Below are 20,769 nucleotides of genomic sequence, written 5' to 3'. Positions count from 1 at the left end.
AACTTTGCAATGTTTCAGCAGTTTTTATGAAACACCTTGAAAGGGTTGAGGTTGAAACTATTCACTAGATAAAGTATGCATGTCAGGAGTTAAAGTGTTTGTGTCTAGACTTGATTTAGGAAACCATAAGGGAAGAGATGGGAAATAGCACTTATTAAGCACCCACTGTGTTCAGGTGTTTTATCCATATTAAAAGATTTTTAATTTTAGTCATTTGACATAGCCTAATTCTCCTCATTTTATAGATAATGAAAACTGAGACCCAGAGAGGGTGAGTAACTGACCGTAGTCACACACTAATAAGTGGCTGCAAGTTGTGCTTGAATCCAAAGCACTTGTTTTGGGTACTCACCGTGCTGCCTCATGGAGAAACACTCTGTTTTCTCATTATCATGGGAAAAAAGAAATGAGAACACAGGTGTTCATTGCATTAGATTGTGGAGCGTAATAGCATCGTCTTTGAATTTTTCTTAGATTGAATCCCAGGAAAAATATTTTTTAACATTTCAATTTTCTTACGTCATGTGTTTCTTTGTTATAAATGAAGATCTAGTTATAAGAATATTAATAATTTAATTACAATTTTAGTTTCTATAAAACTTTTCACTGAGACGTTCAGAATACTTAATGGGCATTCATTAAGGTTCATTTAACCCCTTTGAAGTACAGACTCGTCCTTAATACCCTTTGGGAAGTGAGGAAACGGAAGCGTAGAGAGGCTGCGTGCGTTTTTCACAGACCCTTGTTAACCTGGATTAATGTTCCAAATCCCAGACTGGTGTTTTAACCTCAAATGCTTCTTTCAGTTAGCTCCTTTGTATATATGAATCAAGTAGCCACAAAATAAAATATGAAAAAGTACATATTTCTGATTCTAGAGTTTCTCAGCCTCGGCATTACTGACATTTCAGGCTGTCTTTGTTGTCGGGGGGCTGACCACTGCAAGATTTAGCAGCATCCCTGGCCTTTACGCACTGAACGTCAGTAGTCCAGTAGTACCCCCCACATCCAGTTGTGATGATCAAAACTGTCATCAGACATTGCCAAATGTTGAGGACCACCGCCTTAGAAAATAGCACATATATTTTTAAGAACTCATGATTTATGGTAGATTGCTCTTTTATCAATGCCATAATGCTCTCTAATAGTCAATAATGGTAAAAAAATAATCCAGATCAATTAGGGCTAGAAAGAAGGTATAAGGATCATCTAGCATAGCATTTTTCAAAGTGTGCAAAATATCATGATGTTATCAAGACTGGGGAGAAAAGCAGTTTTGACGATCAACTTAGCCTGAGAAATAGTAAGCTAAAAAAGATTCATTCATTCATTTAATAAATATTTATAGAGCACTTACTATGTGCTAGACACTCTGCAGGGGACTTGGGATGCATCAGTGAACTAAAGACCCCTGTATTCTTGGAGCATACATAGTCTATAAATAAATTAAATACTATGTTGTATGTGATGCATGCTTGGGAAAATAAAAACAATTTGGTCAGGATAAGGGGACCATAGATGCTGGGATTTGGAGGAAACAATGCAATTTTAAGCTGGGTGTTTAAACAGCTTTTCTTATGCATAACATCTTAGAGTTCATGAGTGCCAGAGGGACAAGAAGCCTCATGACTTCTAATCCAATTTTATTTCCACTACTCCATGCTAACTAAGTCTTCCATTCACAACAGTGGTTATTGGGAACCAAAATTGACCTTTCATATTGAATCAGCTTTTCTATTGAGATGAGCACCCCAAAACCACCAAGGTGAGTAATTCTCAACTGGGGGCAATAGTCCCCCCAGGGGACATTAATCAGTGTCCAATTTGATTGTCACAACTGGACGGGGATACTACTGGCATCTAGTGGGTAGAGGCCAGGGATGCTGCTAAACATACTATAATGCAAAGGACAACCTCCATCAACAAAGAATTATCTGGTCCAAAATGTCAATAATTCTGAGGTTGGGAAACTTGATCTAGAGGCTTAAGGGGTTTTCACCTTCTGCTGAATGATTGAAACAGTGGGCAAGTGGGTTTCACAAAAAGTGCATCTGTAACCTTCATTCTAACCCTAAGATATGCATTGTTCAACGATCATGGAAGAGATCATTAAAATGTGAACTGTGAACTAATCACTGTCTACATCCAGAGCTTTCCAAATTGCTCAGTCTCCATATCTCTGTCATGGGCTCCTGCATCTGCTTATTTACATGATGCCAAGCATGCGGCTATTTGACTTCTGGCAGAGTATTCCCAGGTGACCTACTTCATCTCTTATTTTTCTTCCAGGTGTCCATGTATATTGACTGCATCTCTTACTTTTCTTCCATAGTCTCAGAGTAGAAAGATCTTCTCAAATATGGTACTGCAAAAAAAAAAAAAAAAAAAAAAAAGTTAAAAGCACATTTGAAACATATGTTGCACATATCCTGTAGGTATGCAAGTGCTTTGTCAATTAAATATTTTTCTGGAAAATATACAGCCTGGCTTAAATTTCATGGCTTTTCAATAGATCTTTATTTTTTGTGGTGAATAGTTTTAAGAAAATAAAAGATAACATTGTATAATGACAACCTGAACCTGTAAGCATTATGTAGCAATCTGATGGTGCATCAGGGAAATACACACACATTCTCCAACACGACTCTTTATGCTTTGAAGCTGAACATCCCTCTGAATAGTTCCCCTCTGGATCTAGAGCAGCAGCCCAAGTGCATTCAGCTTTAGGCCCTGAGGTCACCTGTTTCCGCAAAGTGCCACTGATGGATTTTTGCTTGTCGTGGTTAGCATTAGCAATGGATGGATTGTCAGAAGATTTGGACATTGAAGATCATTTGAACCTTACTGAACGCTGAAATCCATCCAGATTTATCCATTTTACTCTTGTCCCCTGCCCTTCTTTTCTTACTTTTTAATCTCTCTATCTTCTTCATTATTCCCTCTTGATTTTTTTTTCTGTTCTCATTTACCTATATCCTTTAGGAATTCTTTGCAATGTGTTATTGCTGTTGGCATTTGTAACATCCTTATTGCTTATCTCGTAATTCTTTAAGCATGGTCATTTATTTCTTTACTTTATGATTTTTATTTCATGCCAGATGTATCTTCACTTGCATCAAAGACCCATGAGGGTCCCAGTATTTTTTAATATAAAGATTACATTTTCATGTCAAAAACTTTATGAAGCCCAGTTTGCCAGTAATGATAAGTTTCATATCTACTGGTTGAATAAACATGTGTGTTCATATAGATTCATGAATTCTTTGTAAAATTCCATGTTCCCATCCTAAACCTGCCCCCTGGTGCTTGGCCCTCAGGTTGGGAACCAGTGTTACTGAGTTTATTTTGCCAAAAAGATAATATAGAAAATTTCATATCACTGTCTTTCCCAAAAATGAATGCTTCTTTGAACTTAACAACTGCTGGACCCTTTCCTTTCAGAACATTCAAGTTTGCATCCCTTTTCTTTTATTAGGAACTGTGGGACTTTTGGCAAGTCTTTTAACCTCAGTTTCTTCATTTGTACAATGGAATTCTAATACTTGCCTTTCTGCCTTCATAGGGTTCTTAATAAAGCTCAAATGAGATAATGTTCGTAAAAGTTCTTTGTAAATTCAAATGTACCAAACAGGCATAAGAAATTCTTATCACAGGTTTAGGTCAATGAACCACCTCTACCACCATGACATGAGTCAGTGGCTCAGTCTCCCAGCCAGGAGAGTCCCTACAGGAAATTACCATACATATCTTTTGATTTTTCCCTTCTCTTGTCCTTTCTTGCACAGTTTGGAGTTGAAGTGGTCTCATATTGAATGGTCGCAGACTGAATATGAGGTCTGTGAGAATGTGGGCATGTTGCCCTTGGAAATTACCAGAAGGGGACATTCCATGGACTCAGCCTTTGTGGGTGTAAAGGTAACAACTCTAACATGTATACTGTCAAGGTAAAACTTACATTGCTCGTTGGTGCCATCAATTATTTTCTTAGAAAAATTCGGAGTGACCAAGGAAATTTCAGTGTCCAAGTATGTCACACTATTCTGAAGATTCTAAGAACATCCAAGATTCTTGTCCCTCCATCCTCATCTAGCTGCATTAACTCATAGACATGATTTTTTAAACCCATTTTTAGTTTTTAAATCTAGCCATTGTTTCTATAAACTCTTTAATTTTTGAATTTTGATTCCATGATTCCACAGGGATATATATATATATCTAACGTAGTGAACTTGGTCCAAATTCTGATTTGGAAAGGGTGACTGTATGTAAGATATTCATAGAGACATATGTACTCTGTAGGGTACCCAGAGCAAATTTCTATCCCCAAATGGCTCAGTCTGATGAATAAGGGAAAAGTGGCACCTCTGTTAAGTCTCAATTATGAAAGTATATTTAGATCATCCTCGGAATCTTGTGCACCTAAATTCTATGATGTCCAGACTCAGTATTTATCTTTCTAATTGACATAGGCTCTTTTCCCCGGATCTGTTGGTCATCTATTGTTACTAAAATGGCAGAGAACCTGGCATGCCCTATAATTTTCTGACAGACTGCCTATGGAAAAGGAAATAATCTGCCTGGATTGTTTTCTAATAATCCTCTGGTCCCCTAAAGAAATTACCATATGCTCTAGTCTGGAGTTTTGGGCCACACAGCCATCCACTTTGCCAGGTAGAAAGACCATACATCGAACCTTTTGTCTACCTAAGCTGAATGCACACTGTGCAACTGCCAGCTGAGTGTGTGGATCTTCATCACGCGCAGCCTGAGTCTTTCAGGGACAAAACCACCTGGAGCACAACCTGCCACTTGACACAAAAGCTATTGCCTGGCTACTTCACAAGGGGCAGGGCAAAGAGAATGCACTCTTCTCTATGTTGTTTGCCTTGGTTTGAAGTATACACCTTCACCTGACAGATTTCCCCAACCACCCTGCCTCACTCCATTCCTTTTTCCACTTAGGAGTCTGTAAACTCAGCAGTGGTAAATGCTAGGTAATTGCCATGCAAGAACCATGTGGGGAAATGTAACTTTCAGCATATGGTGGGTTCAGATGTACAATGGGCTGCCTCTTCACAATGAGTGGTTATTCAGGAGGAGCCTTGGCATTGTAGACAAAAAGTAAACAGAAGCACAGGAGGTAATACCCTTCTTCGGCAAAAATGTTTCCACTGCAGGTCCATTCATAGATGATGGAACATTTGATTTGAAATGGAGTTATTGTCTGAGGCCAGAGAAATAGGAATTTTTAAGTTTTTTAATTGCACACTTCATTCCTTTGTAAGAATGTGTAGAAATACGTTAACCCACTTTCCCAACCCTTAAACATCAAAAAAATTTGTAAAAGTAAAAAGTAACAACTGCCTGGTGTGCTTGCAAGGGTTCTCACTCGATGACCTCATTTTCAAACCAGCCAAGGACACTGTTCTTAACTAATTTTTAAGGTGCCTTCTTGGGAAAATGAAGGCAGGCACTCCAAGAGCCCTTATGTCATCTCTTTGGGTTTTAGCCCTGGAGTTGAAGAGCAGGATAGCAGTCAATAGTCTCTTTAGACTAGGGCATTTTTTTTTTTTTACACTCGATGGGAGCCTCTAAGACCCTTGGTTCTTGGCGTCCACGATGCCTTTGCTTGGCTGTTTACCATGTCAGTCCATCCCACAAGGTTTTTCATTCATGTCAGTGAAGAAGCATGGTTTCATCCAGACAGGAAAATGGACTGGACTTGTTTTAATCTAGTCGCAAGGCTTGCAGTGTCCTGGAGCTTGCAGGCTGCCTGAACGCGGGCTGATGCATCCTCACGCAGGTTGTCAGGAATGCCTGCTTTTCCTTCTTTGCCTTCCTTCTCTGCCCTGCCCCTCCTTTCCTCTGAGGCACTATTTTAAAAGCAGATTGGGGTGGAGGGAAGGCAATGAAATAAAATTTTACTCATACCAGAGAGAAAAAATATTGCTTATAGTTTAATGCTATTTTCTCCAATAACTGAATCATTTGTAAAAGTGAATCAAAAAAGCGTTAGTTTCCATTGATATTAGTCTAGCAAAAAGTTAACTTTAAGGAACTTTGATATAGATAGGCTCTCAAATGGTTTATTATAATTAAAAAAACACTTTATATCAAAAACAGATTTAAAAGGATGAGTTGGGTCTAGTAGGATGGAAAGTCTAGATGTTTCTCTGTTATGGAATATTTATTTTTATTAAAAAATGTTTTTTTCCTCTTAAGGTTAATCAAGTGTCAGCTACAGCTGGAAAAGATTTCACTGTGACTCCAGCCAAACTGATTCAGTTTGACCCAGGTACATTTTGTGTCTCTAGTTTGTTTTACATTTCATAAGAAACTCTGAAGATTGTGGAGGTATATTACACTGTTTCAGCCAACTACAATTTCCTCAGGGAGCCATATCACTTCAAGAGAGATGAGTTTGAACTTGATGTTTGCTCTCATATATATTTAAAATGAGAAGAAGATCATAACAAATTTAAAATGTCAAAACGAACATTAAAAAATCCAGAAAAAATAATGTGATATTAAAAATAAAACCGTATCACAAAAACCATAATTTCATTGCCTAGTATTTTGGTGGAAATTTTCAGAATATTATATTCCTATAGATTCCCAAAAGGTATTTTTAAATGATCCTTCTTGGAACAGTATGCTATAAGGGGGTTCCAAGGAAATTTTTTGTAATAATTAGATACCTTATATTTTGTTTTAAAAATTTGGAAAAATTTTGCTAGTTGCAAAACAGAATAAAAAAATATGGTGCCTGCTCTCAAGGATGATTTATCTTGTAGGAAATATAGACCTGAAAACAACTCAGTAATAGTACATTAGTGTAGGATGAGCCTTTATTCTGGCTGAGGAAAAATCCTGAGGGCTTCCCAGGGGAGGTGGCATTCTGAACAGGTAGGAACAAAACAAAGAAACCCCAGGCCAAAGGATGAATACAAAATCATTGCCATGTCGTTGGGAAATTGCGACTTTCCCTGGCTTCTGTGGATGGGGGCAGGTAGCTCTTCATCACTCCACTGCTTGGCTCTCTCTGTTTCCCTGTGGTCTTGCTTGGACTAGGATCACCTGGCCAGAAGCAAATGGAAAAGGCCTTGAAGAGCAGCCAGGAATTGTGGCTTTGTGTTTCCTGCCTCTTACGGCCATTTGCCAAGTCTAAAATCTTGCCATTTTCTGCCACTAACGCATCATGTTTCTGGCAAAGGCAAAACAAAATGGCCGAAATACCCCCAGCATCCTAATATTGACAATCTTAACATTAAACATAGGAAAAAAACACCTCTCTGTAGTTCACCACAAGAGGCATGATGTTTGATGACCCTTAAATTTGACATGCAGCAGCCCACATATTGTTACTGACCTCCTTCCTGTGCATCTTAACTTTCTTACTTGCATAATGTATTTGTATTTGATATTTTATATAGCTGTATTGGGTGTTGACCCTCAGGCAGCCACAGGCTCTTGTATTCTGATCAATCTGAAGATGAAGGGGTTGGATTCATTTGCACTGTGCCCTTTTTCCTACTTCATATTAAGGCAGTTCATCCAGTCTTCATGCTTTCTGAAAGCCAAGTCTTTGCCACGCATCATCTTTATTATTTGACGTCTGTTTATCACAAGATCGGGAGTGGTTTTGGCTTCCAGTGGGTCTGAGTCACTCACCAAGTGCTCTGTTTGGATTGATAGGAACTAGAATGTGTCACACTAGGCTCTGAATCTACCTCCTTGGATAAGATTCCACTGGATAAGATAAATATCCATTTGTCTAGAAGAATTTATATGCTATTTTGAGTAGACACTAATGATTTCAGGGGTCTCTAAATAGTCTTAAGATTTACAGATTACTTTGACATTTTAAGAAATGTTATAAACATATCTTATAACTTAAAAAACAGCACTTGGCTGTTTCTCATTTTGGAATTGAGTTTAATAAACTGAAATCTTGCTTTAGAGAATTTTCAAGTTCCCCATGTCTGCAGGTCCTGTAAATATTCATTGTTATATTCCCATATTGTGAGTCTTTGCCTCTTTGGGAAACGCCTTTTGCCCAGAGCAAACCGTTCATTTCTTTAAAACAGCACCTTGCTTGATTGATGAAGAAAGAGAGAGTAAGCAGTCAAGGACAGTAGGATATTATATGTTTGGGGAACTCTTGGGAGGGAGCCAGAGAGAAACGGAGTAACCTTTCCATCTAGTAAGTTGTACTCAAGTTAGCTTGCCCTGCAACGATTGTGCCAAACCAAAAACTAACCCAACTATTTTGCCTTCAGCTATTGTGATTTATCTTGAGTTGAAGTGTAAATATTCTTAAGAAAATGATTGTTTTCCTTGAAAATATGTGTTCTTGAAAGGTTTGTTGCACTCTTAATTGAGCTCTCATCATTCCTCAGAGTCAAAATGTTTTCCAAAAGAACAGATCTCTAATGTGGCATCTGCTAAAACACATTGAGAAACGTCTTTCAATAGAGAGATCTGCTTTGTGAAAATATCCAGGAATTAGCCTATTCTGTAAAGTGGGATATGTCTGCATAAAATGACATTTCCTCTCTCCTCTTCAGCACCTTTTGTTTTGTGGGACCAGGGGGCCAATTCAAGCCTGCTGGAACTGCTTTATATCTCAGTGACTTAACAAATACTTTACACCTTGAATGTAGGGGAGGTAGGGAAAAGAGAAGGCTCTTACTTCCAATCTCATTAACCTAAAAGAAGTGGACTTGTGTGTACACCTGGTAGGCATAGAAACAAAGTCAAGAGGCAGAAAACAAATCAGAAGCACTTAAATTAAGTTTGGAGTAAAGCTTCTCTCCATCTGGTTCTACTCCATAAAGCCCAGCAAAAGCTTTGTGAATTTTTTTTGGGTTTTTGTTTGTTTGTTTGTTTGTTTGTTGTGGGGTGGGTGTGGAGGTACTATAGTTTTGGGGGAAGGGGGTTGTTTTTGAATGATACTTAAAATAAGAGGATATTTCATTGGGACTTGTAAATATTTTTTTCTGTATTCAATTTTTATTTGAATAATGCTTAATTTTATGGGCTTTGAGGGTCAAAACAGTTGAAATCCTAGTATGCAGTAGAAGGGTCAAAACGGTAGAAATCCTAGTATGCAGAGGTTTCTTCATTGTCTGGCCTCGGATCTCTTCATGACAGTTTTATCACAACAGCTGCCTCTGTGGTCTCTCAACTTTAGCTTCTCAGCCCATCTGCCAGGGACACAAAAATACCCCTACATATCTTCTCTAGGTTTGTTTTTCTAAAACATCCACTTTCAGCTTTTCACTTCTCCATTCAAGAGTCTTTCCTTTGCCTACAGTTTATAGTCTGAACCCAACCAGGTGTTGTCCTGGGCTCTCTGAAGTCTGACTGCACAGTACCCTTGTAGCTTTTCGCCTCCTGCCCACCAATGTGACATCTTAATCCCAGCTGGCTAATCTGCTCACCTTTCCCCAAAATAGGCCTCTGCTCTGCTATCTTACTGCCTTTGTTTACTATGTTGTTTTCCTATTTCTACCCTCCAAACCTTGCCAACTGTAGAACATGCAGTAACCTCTCTTTTCTGACTATAGTATTTATCCTCTAGTCCATATCTTTTGTATTGTATACTTAAATGACTTGAATAGTTGTTTGACTTTTCTGGTATTCATGTCTCATCTCCTCAAAGAGATTTTAAACTCATTTAGGTCAGGGCTTGTTTTGTGTTACATTTGCTGGTATTCTCTGTAGCATCTAATGCAGAGGTGAGCACATAGTAAGTACAAAATATATTTTTTGATGGATTGGTTCATCTATCTATGAGCTGGTAATTAAATAGTATTTTTTATTACGTGCATCAACCTCTATTTTTGCAAAGACTGTGAAAGTAATTGATTTTAGAAACAGTCAATACTGAAGGTTTAGCCAATAAGCTGCCACCTAATTTTTAAAATAAAATTACCCGAAATACACCCAATTTTTTTCTCTCTAAGTGCAGTGAACAGTATGAGAAGTGAGCAGTTTCATCCACTGGATTCTGCTGGGGATTGATGGAATCTTGATAAGCATGAGATCTAAGTGAGGCTGACTTTTAAGAGGCCATCATACAAATGGCAGAGTTAAGAGGCATAAATCTGCAGAAGGCAATCTGCAGGAAAAAATGAGTCCAAATTTTCGGAAGAGAAGGTTAGAAAAAAACGTTTGATGGCCTCTAGGTAGGGGTTCCCGGGAGAGAAAGCACTCAAATACAAATAGTTAATGAGTAAATGACAAGTATGGTTTTTAAAGTAGCCCTAGAAGGTTAAGCCTTAAGTTTACTAACTTTTCCTCCCTTTAACTTGAGCTTTCTTCCTCCACTGAGCTGTATTCCTGCCACCTCTTTCTCTTCTAAGCAAATCCAGGGGGATGGCCTATAATCCACGTTATGGAAACTGGTTAGTATTAGACAGTCTCAGAGGTCCCTTCCCGCCATAATAGTCTGTGTTTTCTGGGGCTGCTTTGCTTCCAATCTTGGAGGCGACAGGAAGGCTGGGGATATGTTTATAACATCAAAACTGTTTTGTATTAAGTTCACAAAATTACTGTGAACCAAACTTGATTGTAACTCCATGAATAGAGGCAGACAGAAAGAGAAAAAAAAGGTTGGCTCAGTCTATTGCTAGAACCTCCAGACCATAAATTCTCTTTAGGAGTATATCGAACTATTGAGTATTACATCATCAGAAAAAGCATTTGTGGGCTAGAAGGATCTCAGAAAGTAGGGCAGCCGCTGCAGGCAACTGTCTTTAGAAATCAGTCATTTCAAGGGTTCCATGAAGAGCATAAAGTGCTATCCAACAATCACTTCTAACTGTCTGCATCAACATCTTAAGATTTTTGAAACTATTAAGATTCTAGGATTGCAGTTGTTTATTTTTAAGAAAAGAAGGAGCAGGTCAGGAAAAAATAAATTTTGAATCTCATCTACTAACTGTTTTGTTTTTTTTCATCTCTTGCATATTGCAACTTACTTTTTTTTTGTTACAGTGTTTGCATTTAAACGGAATCATCATTGTCCAGGAACAAATGTGGTCTTTTAATATTATTTGGGAGAACAGCAGGACTTCAGTCAGTCAGTAGCAGTACAATAGCTCACTCAGGCTACAGCAGTCTAGCTGTAGACATGTTAATTAATATATTTCTCTGACACCTAGGTGATTGAAATAGCAATTAAAGAGTAATTAAAATGTTTACTTCTTGTAGGAATGTCAACCAAGACGTGGAATATAGCAATTACCTATGACGGATTAGAGGAAGATGATGAGGTCTTTGAAGTAATTCTGAACTCCCCTGTGAATGCAGTTCTTGGCACAAAGACAAAAGCTGCAGTGAAAATTTTGGATTCAAAAGGAGGTATTCTTTTGATCCTCATCTTGAAATCAGGAGCAGTCCTGGAGTTGGAGCTGCTTGCTTTCAACAGCCAACAAGCTTGATAACGCCTTCAAATCAAAATGCTTAATTTCTTGTCAAGAAAGCGGCCTCAGTCTTGATGTAGACTCTTTATTCTGGTTTCTGCTTCATGTGGTTTTCCTCCTGCTAAGAACTGTAGCTTGAGAAAAGCAACAAGTCAGTGCTGTAGCTGTTTTGTTTTTTTGTTTTTTTTCCCCTTACCCATTTGTTGTTCTCACCGAGGGAGAAACAATGTTAGTGGGAAATCTATCGACAATTATTTCCCCCCAGAGTTTGTAGGGCTGTAATTATCTTCCGCTGTTAAAGAGAGCTCTCAATGCCTAAAAATCGGAGCTCCCACTGTAGTGTGACCAGAAAAATTCTAAGAAAATAAGGAATTGGAGAAAAACAGATGTGATAGATGCAGCTGGCTTAGCCATTCAGTAGCAGCTGGAGAATGTTAATGAATGACTTCAGGTTGCAGAGCCAAACAGGGCCTGGATAGTAAATGCTAAAAAACAACCTGTGGACTGAATAAAATAAAGACCAAAGTCCTTGATGTGCTGATAAATATTTTTTCTGCTAAGCATCCTCTGGTGTCCAGTTTACCATGCTCATCCTATTTTTGCACTTGTCATCCCCTATGGGCCATATTTTAAACTTATCTAGAATCTATTACCTCCTCCTCTCGTCCTCACCCAATAGTAAAAATTGGTACCATCCCTTTCCTTTATAATATCCATGTTTCCATATCTCTCCCCACCACTTTTCCTGACCGAATTCCATTCTTTTCCAGCAGAATTTTTAAATCACATTAATTACCAAAAATACATGAAGGACAGACTTTACCTATGCAGTATAAAATACCCAGAGGAGGGGTCTAACCTTACGGTTTTTTTCCCAAGCATTCCTAGAAATAATAATTAGCCAGATTTCCAACAGAATGTGCCCCGTTAAGATTTACTGGGTCTTTGTTTTGCAAGAGTTGATTTCTAATTTTTAAAACTGTTACTTGGTTTCACTGGCATTTTAAACAATTTCAGTTTCTACCTGTAAGAGATCAGGGAAAAGATGGAATATTTCAAAATGCTTGCAGAATGATACTTGATCGGCATATGAACCTGATATATTGAAGAGTACTATAGACTGAAGAGAAGTGAGACTGTTTCCCAAGTATACAGTGATTATAAAATCATGAGAATGATTTTTATTTGTAGCTTGTGAAGTCAATTTCATGACTTTATAATCACCCTGTAGATGTGCAGAAGGGCACAGCGTCCCCAGAGGGAAACTGAAGAAGAGTAAAGGAGTTTCTGGCAAATGGCAAAAAGGCAACATCTGGTAGCAAAACCATCCATCTAAGTTTAATGACAAGCTGCTCCAGGGACTATGTTGATGTGATCACTTATCTGTTGGTGTAAAATGAACTGACCGCTTGCCATCTTGCATGCCTCCAGGACAATGCCATCTTTCATATTCCTTCATCCAAAACAAGCAGAGTGCAGGGGAGGAGGGCATTTGGCGCCCACTGACTCTTGGGTCTTCCTTACCCTCCATTTCTGGCTCCTTTCATCTGGAAAGAAGACCCCTTCCATCTTCCAGGAGGCTAGCGGACACCAGAGGAGACACCCTGCGAGGCTTTGATTCTACCCATCTTTCTCGAATGAGGCTCAGGACCCGCGGGAATGGCAAAACAGTAAGGATGTCCTGGGGCCTTCTGGAAGTTGCTGTGTATAGTACGTGTTAAAAGAATCAAAAGATATTAATAAATTACCCAAAAAACTGAAAACGGTCTTTTGATTCTCATCGTGAATGGGGGCCATGGTTCCTTTCTCGGTCTTGCTGTGCCCTGTGTATGCAAAGATCACAGTGCTGCCTCCACTTACTAGTTGTGCTAATTGAAGTAATAGACATATGGATTCATCCATATGATTTCTCCTCTGGTTCCCTCTGTAACAAGACAGATAGGGAATGACAAGTGACTCTGGAACAGAAAGGATTTATGTGATGTGCTTGGGTGTGGAAGCCATGGACTTGACCTCATCAGCACAGAGTTCTTACCTGGCACAGGTGAAGAAGTACATGTGCGTGTGCACATGTGTGTGTGTGTGTATGTGTATGCCTCAGGGCATGTGCGTGTGTGGATGTGCCTGTGCTTGTTCTTGGACCTCTGTGTTCTACAGATGTACAAAAACATGTGGATGTCTTTTCTCCCTAACTGGGATGGTTTATTCTTGAACCAACATTGATATGTTACCATTAGACCTAGTGATTTCTAAAAGTCTGGTGATTTGGACATGGAGAATCTTAAAAAACATGTATTTTAAAATGTTTCAGCATTAAAATATCTTACTGGAATGTTTTACCTGATTGCTAATTATAATTCAAGCCTACTCAATCTTGTCACTAAGAGAAAATGTAATCGTATTTTGTCCTCTGTTGACTTCAGGTTCCACCATCCTCTGTTTATAGAAATGGAACAGACATCGTCTATAATGTAAGCATGGTCTAAGGAGATTGTTAAATTCCTTATATTTATGGATGGAAAATATTTTGTGAGACTATTATTTCATCTCATTTATACTTATGTTTCTCCTAAAAACTTGTTTCAAAATTTGCTTTAAAGGATTGGGTGGTCAGAAAAAAACTTTCGTCTTTTGCTTTGATCTCATTTTGCAATTGCTCATTTCTGTAATAATTTTTTTGTTTGTTATCTATCTTGCATTTTTTTCCATGTTGCTGCTGTTGTTGGTTGGTTGACTTAAGTATCATGGGATGGTTTCCCTGAAACTGGAGGATAGTAACAGTTCCCCAATTCACAAACAGAAGGCCAAAAAGATAATCAAAGTGACAGAACTGCCTCAAGCAGATAAGGTGGAATCCACAACTGACTCACACTTCCCTAGACAGGTATGAAAATCTTTTTACTTCCAATTGCCTTCCAACAAGCTGTTTACTGGGCCATAAACACACATATTTAACAAAATCGCCTTCAAGATTTGTTTACTCAACAAAAATACTCCCCAGCAAATGAAGACACAAAAGAGATAAGTGTATATTCACCTTAAGTTTAAATCAATTCAAAATTTCCTTTCCTTTCCCTAGGACCAGTTACCCTCATTTCCAAAAACCTGCACTCTGGAATTAAAGGGACTCTTCCATTTTGAAGAAAGCCTCCACAAACTGTATCAGTGCAATGGGATTACCTGGAAAACCTGGAGCCCCCAAACCAAGGTGGGACGCAGACTGAGCAGCCAAGTTCCCTTGCTTGCCGAGTGCCCTGAGATAAGCTAACAGAGAGGAAATGAGCTGGTGCCTGACTGTCCACTCTGCCTGCCCTTGTTGCACCTTGAGGGCAAAGTGGGAAAAAGGCCCCAAACAGTTGGTTTTTGTTGTGTTTTTTTTTTTTTTAATTATAAAGTACATTAATTAAACTATACAGTTTAAAAAGACATTTATCTATTTTTAAAAATTTATCAGAACGTCGTAAGGTGTAAAATTGAAACCTTGCTGGCCTCGGTAATGTTTTCTGTAAAAAGGCAGAATGGAGAGTTGGGATTAAGGCTGACCCTGTTTCTGGTGACAAAACTACTTGATTCAAGTTGGGGACTAATAGTGTTTCTTATGCTAACAGCAGACTACGGATTGTAAAGACCATTATGATGAGAACATGTGTAATTACTTTCCAGGAGGTGGAAGACAAGTCCTGCCCAGCTGGGTGGCACCATCACTCAGGCTATTGCCACTCCTGGATCACAGAGCAGAAAGTTTCCTGGAACATGGCTGCTCAGACTTGCAGGGAACAGTAAGCCACCCCATTTCATATTCGATTGCTGCTGCTTACTCAGTTTTATTTTGCTCTTATAAAATTTCTTTTCTACTATTTCTCTATTTTCTTGTGGAACTGTAGGGTTGCTTCATTCATTCAGTAAGCATTACGAGTGTATTGTATGCCTGCCTCTGTTTTAGGTGCCTGGAGGGAATTCTGTAGTTCAGAATAGATTTGGGACTGATATTGATAATGTATTCAGACTTTGTTCTTTTCTGTTAAAGCTGTACCATTGCTACAATTCTAAATTTTTTTTGCCTCTCTATCTCAGTCTTTTCCAGAAAGTCAGAAGGAGCTTTTCTGAGTCAGCAGCCTTACAGGTTCTATTTTTGTCTGTTTGTTTTATGAGATAGGGATTTCTGCCCACTGATTTGAAAATAAATAGTAATGAAAGGCCTTATAGCATCAGGCCTGTACCAGTGATTATGAAGCTAAACAAGTTGGACTAAGGCTCACTGTTTACAGAACATTCAATGAAAGACGATCTGTGGTCAGATAATAACAAGGAAGCTTATCTAGTCCAGAAGGACTTGAGAAATGCATATGTAACTCTCTCTGACCTCCTTTGTGCCAACCTGGATACTATCCAAAGAAAGCAATTAGACTAATATGCCATGTGGCTGGAAATTGAAACTAGAGAGGTCTCTGGTGAATTTTGGTCAAATCTTGCACTTCAACAAATTTTAAAAGTTATATTCATCTAATGACACTACTAAGAAAATGATAGGTAAACCACATTCGGGAAAAGCTATTTTCAAGTAATGGATCTGATAAAAGCCTTGAATCCAGTAAATGCAAACGACTACTAAAAATCAATACCAAAAAGACAACCCAATTAAAAATAGCAAATAATTTGGATACTTCACAAGAGAATATATACAATTGGGCAAAAAGTACATGAAAATGTTCTCAACAGCATTAGCCGTGAGGGAAATACAAATTGAAACCACAATTAGGGACCACTTCACACCCACTAGAATAGTTAAAATCGTAAGAATTGACAAAAATGTTGATGAGACTGTAGAGCAAATGGAATTCTCATGCATCGTTGGTGGAAGTGTAAAATGGTACAACCACCTTGTAAAACTGTCTGTCAGTTTCTTATGAAGTTATGTATTTCTACCCTAGGGCCTAGCAATTCCATTCCTAGGTATTTACCCAAGAGAAATGAAATACACGTTTATAAAAAAGACACACACAAGAGTTTCGTAGCAATCTTATTCATAATAGTAATAGTTTGGGTCATTTATCTTTTGTTATTGATATGTGAGGGTTCTTTATATTTTTTCCATCAACAGGAAAATAGATAAGTAAATTGTTTATAATCAATAAAATGGAATGAGCTACTGAAACCTCCAACAATGTGGATAAATCTCAAACACATTATCTTTAGAGAACCAGCCTGGCACAAAAGAACACATTAGTATGATTCCATTTACATGAATAATAAAATTAATCCATAGTATCAGAAAACAAAACATGGTTATCTCTGGTAGGGATTGTGGGATGACTGAAAAATAGAATGAGGAACTGCTCTAGGGGATGTAAATGTTCTATGTTGTCGTCTGGATAGTTGCTGCATGGATATACATAATTATCAAAACTTAGTGAATTGAATACTTAAAAATCTATGCATTTTATTGTATGAAAATCATACCTCAATTTTTTTAAAAGATAAAATGTTTTAAAAGTATATTTAAAAGCTGGTCTAATCAACCACCCTTTTCTTCACTGCTTTATTTCATGTCCTTAGGATGAGCACAGACACCATAGAGGTTAACCAGTGTCTCTCAGGTTTTTTGGTGGTGGTGTATAATAATTTAAAATATGTTTATAAATTGCTATATATGCAATCATTGTTTATATGCATACATTCTCCAAGTATATATGTAGAAGTAGAAATAAGACATTCTTTCACCAAAATAACCAGATGTCCCTCTTTTGTTAGAGTTTATCTTCATGCATGGAAGGCTTTGGTGGGAGTAGTGGTATAATTATTCTTTTCCTCCTCAAGGAAAGGGCTTTGATGGGAGAATCAGAGCTATCTGACAAGCAAGAAAAAGACTGCCCAATACAGTACAAAGGGGAAGGCAATATGGTTCCTCCACTAACAAAAGGGGCAAGCGCAGTTTTACTCCAGCCAAAGTTTATCAAGATTACACTGCTGCTGAGATTTGTTGGTAAAATACGGAAGGACAGGACAGAACCTCCAAACCTCAAGATTGGAATCAACCTTACTGTTCACCTTCCATTAGTTCTCAAAGGACAATTCAAGTAACCAGGCTGGTCTATAATGGAGCTTTCATTGGTCCTCAGTGTGATGAGGAAAACAAGGACAATGTGTATTGAGAGATACCTTTTCATCAATCCATAGATTTTGGAGTAAGATCGCCAAGTATCTTTTGTTTTGTTTTCTTTTGTTTTTTTCTTTGTTTGTTTATTTACAGCAGTTTTATTCAGAATCATCAAAAACTGGAAGCAACCATGATATCCTGCAGAAGGTGAATGGATAAATGAAATGTGGTGTATCTATACAAGGAATACAACCATCTCTCAAACCACGAAAAGATCTGGATGAATATTAAATGCATATTGCTAAGAGAAAGAAGCCACTCTGAAATAGCTACATAATGTATCATTCCAATTACATGCCATCCTATAAAAGGCAGAACTATGGAGATGATGACAAGATTAGCATTTTCCAGGAGTTTTCAGGGGAGCAAAGGGAATTCTTAGAGTAGTGAAACTATTGTGTATGATACTGTATTTATGGGTACGGGACATTATGTTTTTGTCCAACCCATAGAACTTCTTTTAAAATTCAGTTTTATTGAGATATTCACATACCATACAATCATCCATGGTGTACAATCAACTGGTCACAGTACCATCATGTAGTTGTACATTCATCACCCCAATCTATTTTTGAACATTTTCCTTATACCAGACAGAATCAGAATAAGAATAAAAAATAAAAATAAAAAAGAACACCCAAATCATCCCCCCATCCCACCCTATTTTTCATTTAGTTTTTGTCCCTATTTGTCCACTCATCCATCTGTACACTGGATAAAGGGAGTGCGATCCACAAGGTTTTCACAATCACAGCCAAGTGTCTTTTCTTAGAAGGACTATTCTTTATTCCGAGATTATGGTCTTCTAGCTTTTTGAATGTCAAAAATCATTTTTTATGGAATGATGGCACCTTATAGTAATATTGTTAAGATCCTTATGTAGACAACCCTACATAGCAATATCTTTTTTTCCCCTTAATTTTACTGATCCATCTAGTTGCAGCTGGGTTTAAATGATGAATACACAGAGTAGCAAGACTATTTGTAGAGGTTCTTCATGTATCTATTAAATTGTGCAATTTCACTCACCCCAATAATTCATTTAAGGCCCATATTAATTTAAAAGCCTAGCTTCTTCCTTATGCACTTAACCTAATGTCATCTGCAACTTAGTTTTAAGCACTTTCATACCATGACCCTTGTACACTAGCCTGACCTAGTTTTACCTTCCTCCTTGCCAATAATGCCTTACTTTTATATCACACTTAAAGGTTTACAGAAATCTTTCACATCTATTAGCTTGTTTGATCCTCCCATCACTTCCGTGTGGGAAGCCGGTAGTATCCACATTTACAGATTAAGAAAAGAAGTTCAGAGAAGCAAAACCACATGCCCATGGTTATGCAAGCAAGTTAAATGAAAGAGACAGGACTTAATTTCCAATTATACCACTCTCCAAAACAGCTACATCAAGTGTAGAGGATTTCTCGTCTCCAGTGGTTTAATAAGTATGCCTATTTTAATTTTGTGCTGGCTAACCTAAAGTAGGTTTTCAAAATTATGTCTTAACTTTGTATCACTCACAGCGAAGACACATTAAGACTTTTATTAAACTATACATTTTAAGTCTCCTTTGGATTTGAATCAAACTAACTTTTCAGAGCAAACCTAAAGTACAATCAAGCTCTGAGTTTATAGATTCATTCACTGAACAAATATTTATTGAGCACTGATTATATGGCAGGTACCAGAAATGATTAGACCCAACCACACATTTGAGTATTATCTTCCAGTGTTGGCCCCGCAACTCCAAAGCTAAATCATTCCTCATTCATCAGTTAGTTTCAGGGATACAGACATTAACTCTCTAGATCCAGCTGTCCTATATGGCAAGTCCCAAACCCTGCATTTTACGTCAGTTAGGTTGTTAGACAATCCTGATAACTCCTTCTTACGTCCCCTTCCCGCAAAGCTCTATCAAGAATGTGAAAGTCACTGAATTTAAATCACAGGATACAGTTCTCTTTTAGTTGGTATCTTTCTATATGTACAGTTAAGAAGTTCTCACCACCTGGATGTAATTATATGAGTTACAAGTAATATTTGTTGGTTGCATATATAAGAACATAAATGGTACTTGGAACTGCTAAAAATGGAAAGATGTTTTGTTCTGGAATAAACCATTATAAAATGTATAATAATACCTGAAAAATTTCCATCTTCCCTATGAATTCAAGGGGATTAGTGATCATATTCATAGATCAAACATATTCAAATTATTCTGAAGTTATTTTGATAAACTCTAATCTCAAGGAATTGTTTTAAGCTGTAGAAATGTGACTACTTTTTAGATGTGAAACCAAGAAAGTGCTTAGAACAAGAGAAAGTTTTTAGTTACAACCGGAGCTTTTCCAGCATAATTTAGAAAGCAACTATCTATCTATCTGTAAAATAAACTCTTACAAATTACCAATCATTTATTTACCATATTGACCCAGGAATGAAAACATCTACCAAATACCATTCCTGATGCTATTCCAGGGTGAGTAAGGGAGGTAAAGAAAATATATACAGTGTGAGATTTTAAAAATACTATAAATAACTTCTAATTTAAAATCTTAGTTGAAAGAATGGATTGAAATGTTTGATATGATTGCATTTGTATGATACTTCAGTTTGCATTATTTTTTCAAAAGACAAGAAGAAGATTACTCTGACAACAGTTGATAACAGTTATAGGCATTTTGGAAAAAGCCTAACAACAGATTAAAAGCAAACTAAAAAAAGAAAAAAAAACATATAAAAGATCACCATTTTCCTTTGGCCTGGCAGTCATTCTAGGAAGAACATTTTGGGACAGCAACACCACTTCCTCAATATAATTTTTCTCTAAACCCCAAGTCCTCCCCTACCCACTCAGTTTATTCTTATTGTTATACCTTCCCTTCATATGTTACTTTACTGATTAAGTTTGTCCTATTCCTCCCCAATCCTTTTGTCTTGATAATGGGTAATACCCTTTGGAAATTACCAGATCCTTCTATGGTGTTGTAAAATTGAGTTTCAACACTTTCTAACCTGGAAATTTGCCTTCTCATGAAATATTGTTAGAGGATAGTTTTGGATTTATAATTAGAATTAATATACATCTACTCTGTTTTTTTATTTGGTCTTGGGGACCATTGTTCTATTCTGGGCTATGTTTCCTTGGTCTTCCTTGCTGTAAAGGACCCATACAGTCCT

General features: G+C 37.5%; 1 protein-coding gene across 1 annotated transcript in view; it reads left to right on the top strand.

The window, feature by feature from the left end:
* Window positions 1-20,769, top strand: part of FREM1 (FRAS1 related extracellular matrix 1) — a 49,622-nt gene that overhangs the window by 23,011 nt on the left and 5,842 nt on the right. The window contains exons 5-12 of the mRNA XM_037798356.1: window positions 3,786-3,915; window positions 6,223-6,295; window positions 11,218-11,367; window positions 12,861-13,099; window positions 13,853-13,900; window positions 14,170-14,313; window positions 14,509-14,637; window positions 15,093-15,208. Of these exons, the coding sequence (XP_037654284.1) occupies window positions 3,786-3,915; window positions 6,223-6,295; window positions 11,218-11,367; window positions 12,861-13,099; window positions 13,853-13,900; window positions 14,170-14,313; window positions 14,509-14,637; window positions 15,093-15,208 (1,029 nt within the window). The remainder of the gene's footprint in view (window positions 1-3,785; window positions 3,916-6,222; window positions 6,296-11,217; window positions 11,368-12,860; window positions 13,100-13,852; window positions 13,901-14,169; window positions 14,314-14,508; window positions 14,638-15,092; window positions 15,209-20,769) is intronic.

This window comes from Choloepus didactylus, chromosome 10, assembly GCF_015220235.1.
Source record: "Choloepus didactylus isolate mChoDid1 chromosome 10, mChoDid1.pri, whole genome shotgun sequence".
NCBI classification, from domain to species: domain Eukaryota; kingdom Metazoa; phylum Chordata; class Mammalia; order Pilosa; family Megalonychidae; genus Choloepus; species Choloepus didactylus.
Note: the sequence above shows the minus strand (reverse complement) of the source record. Positions and strands in the feature narration are given on the sequence as shown.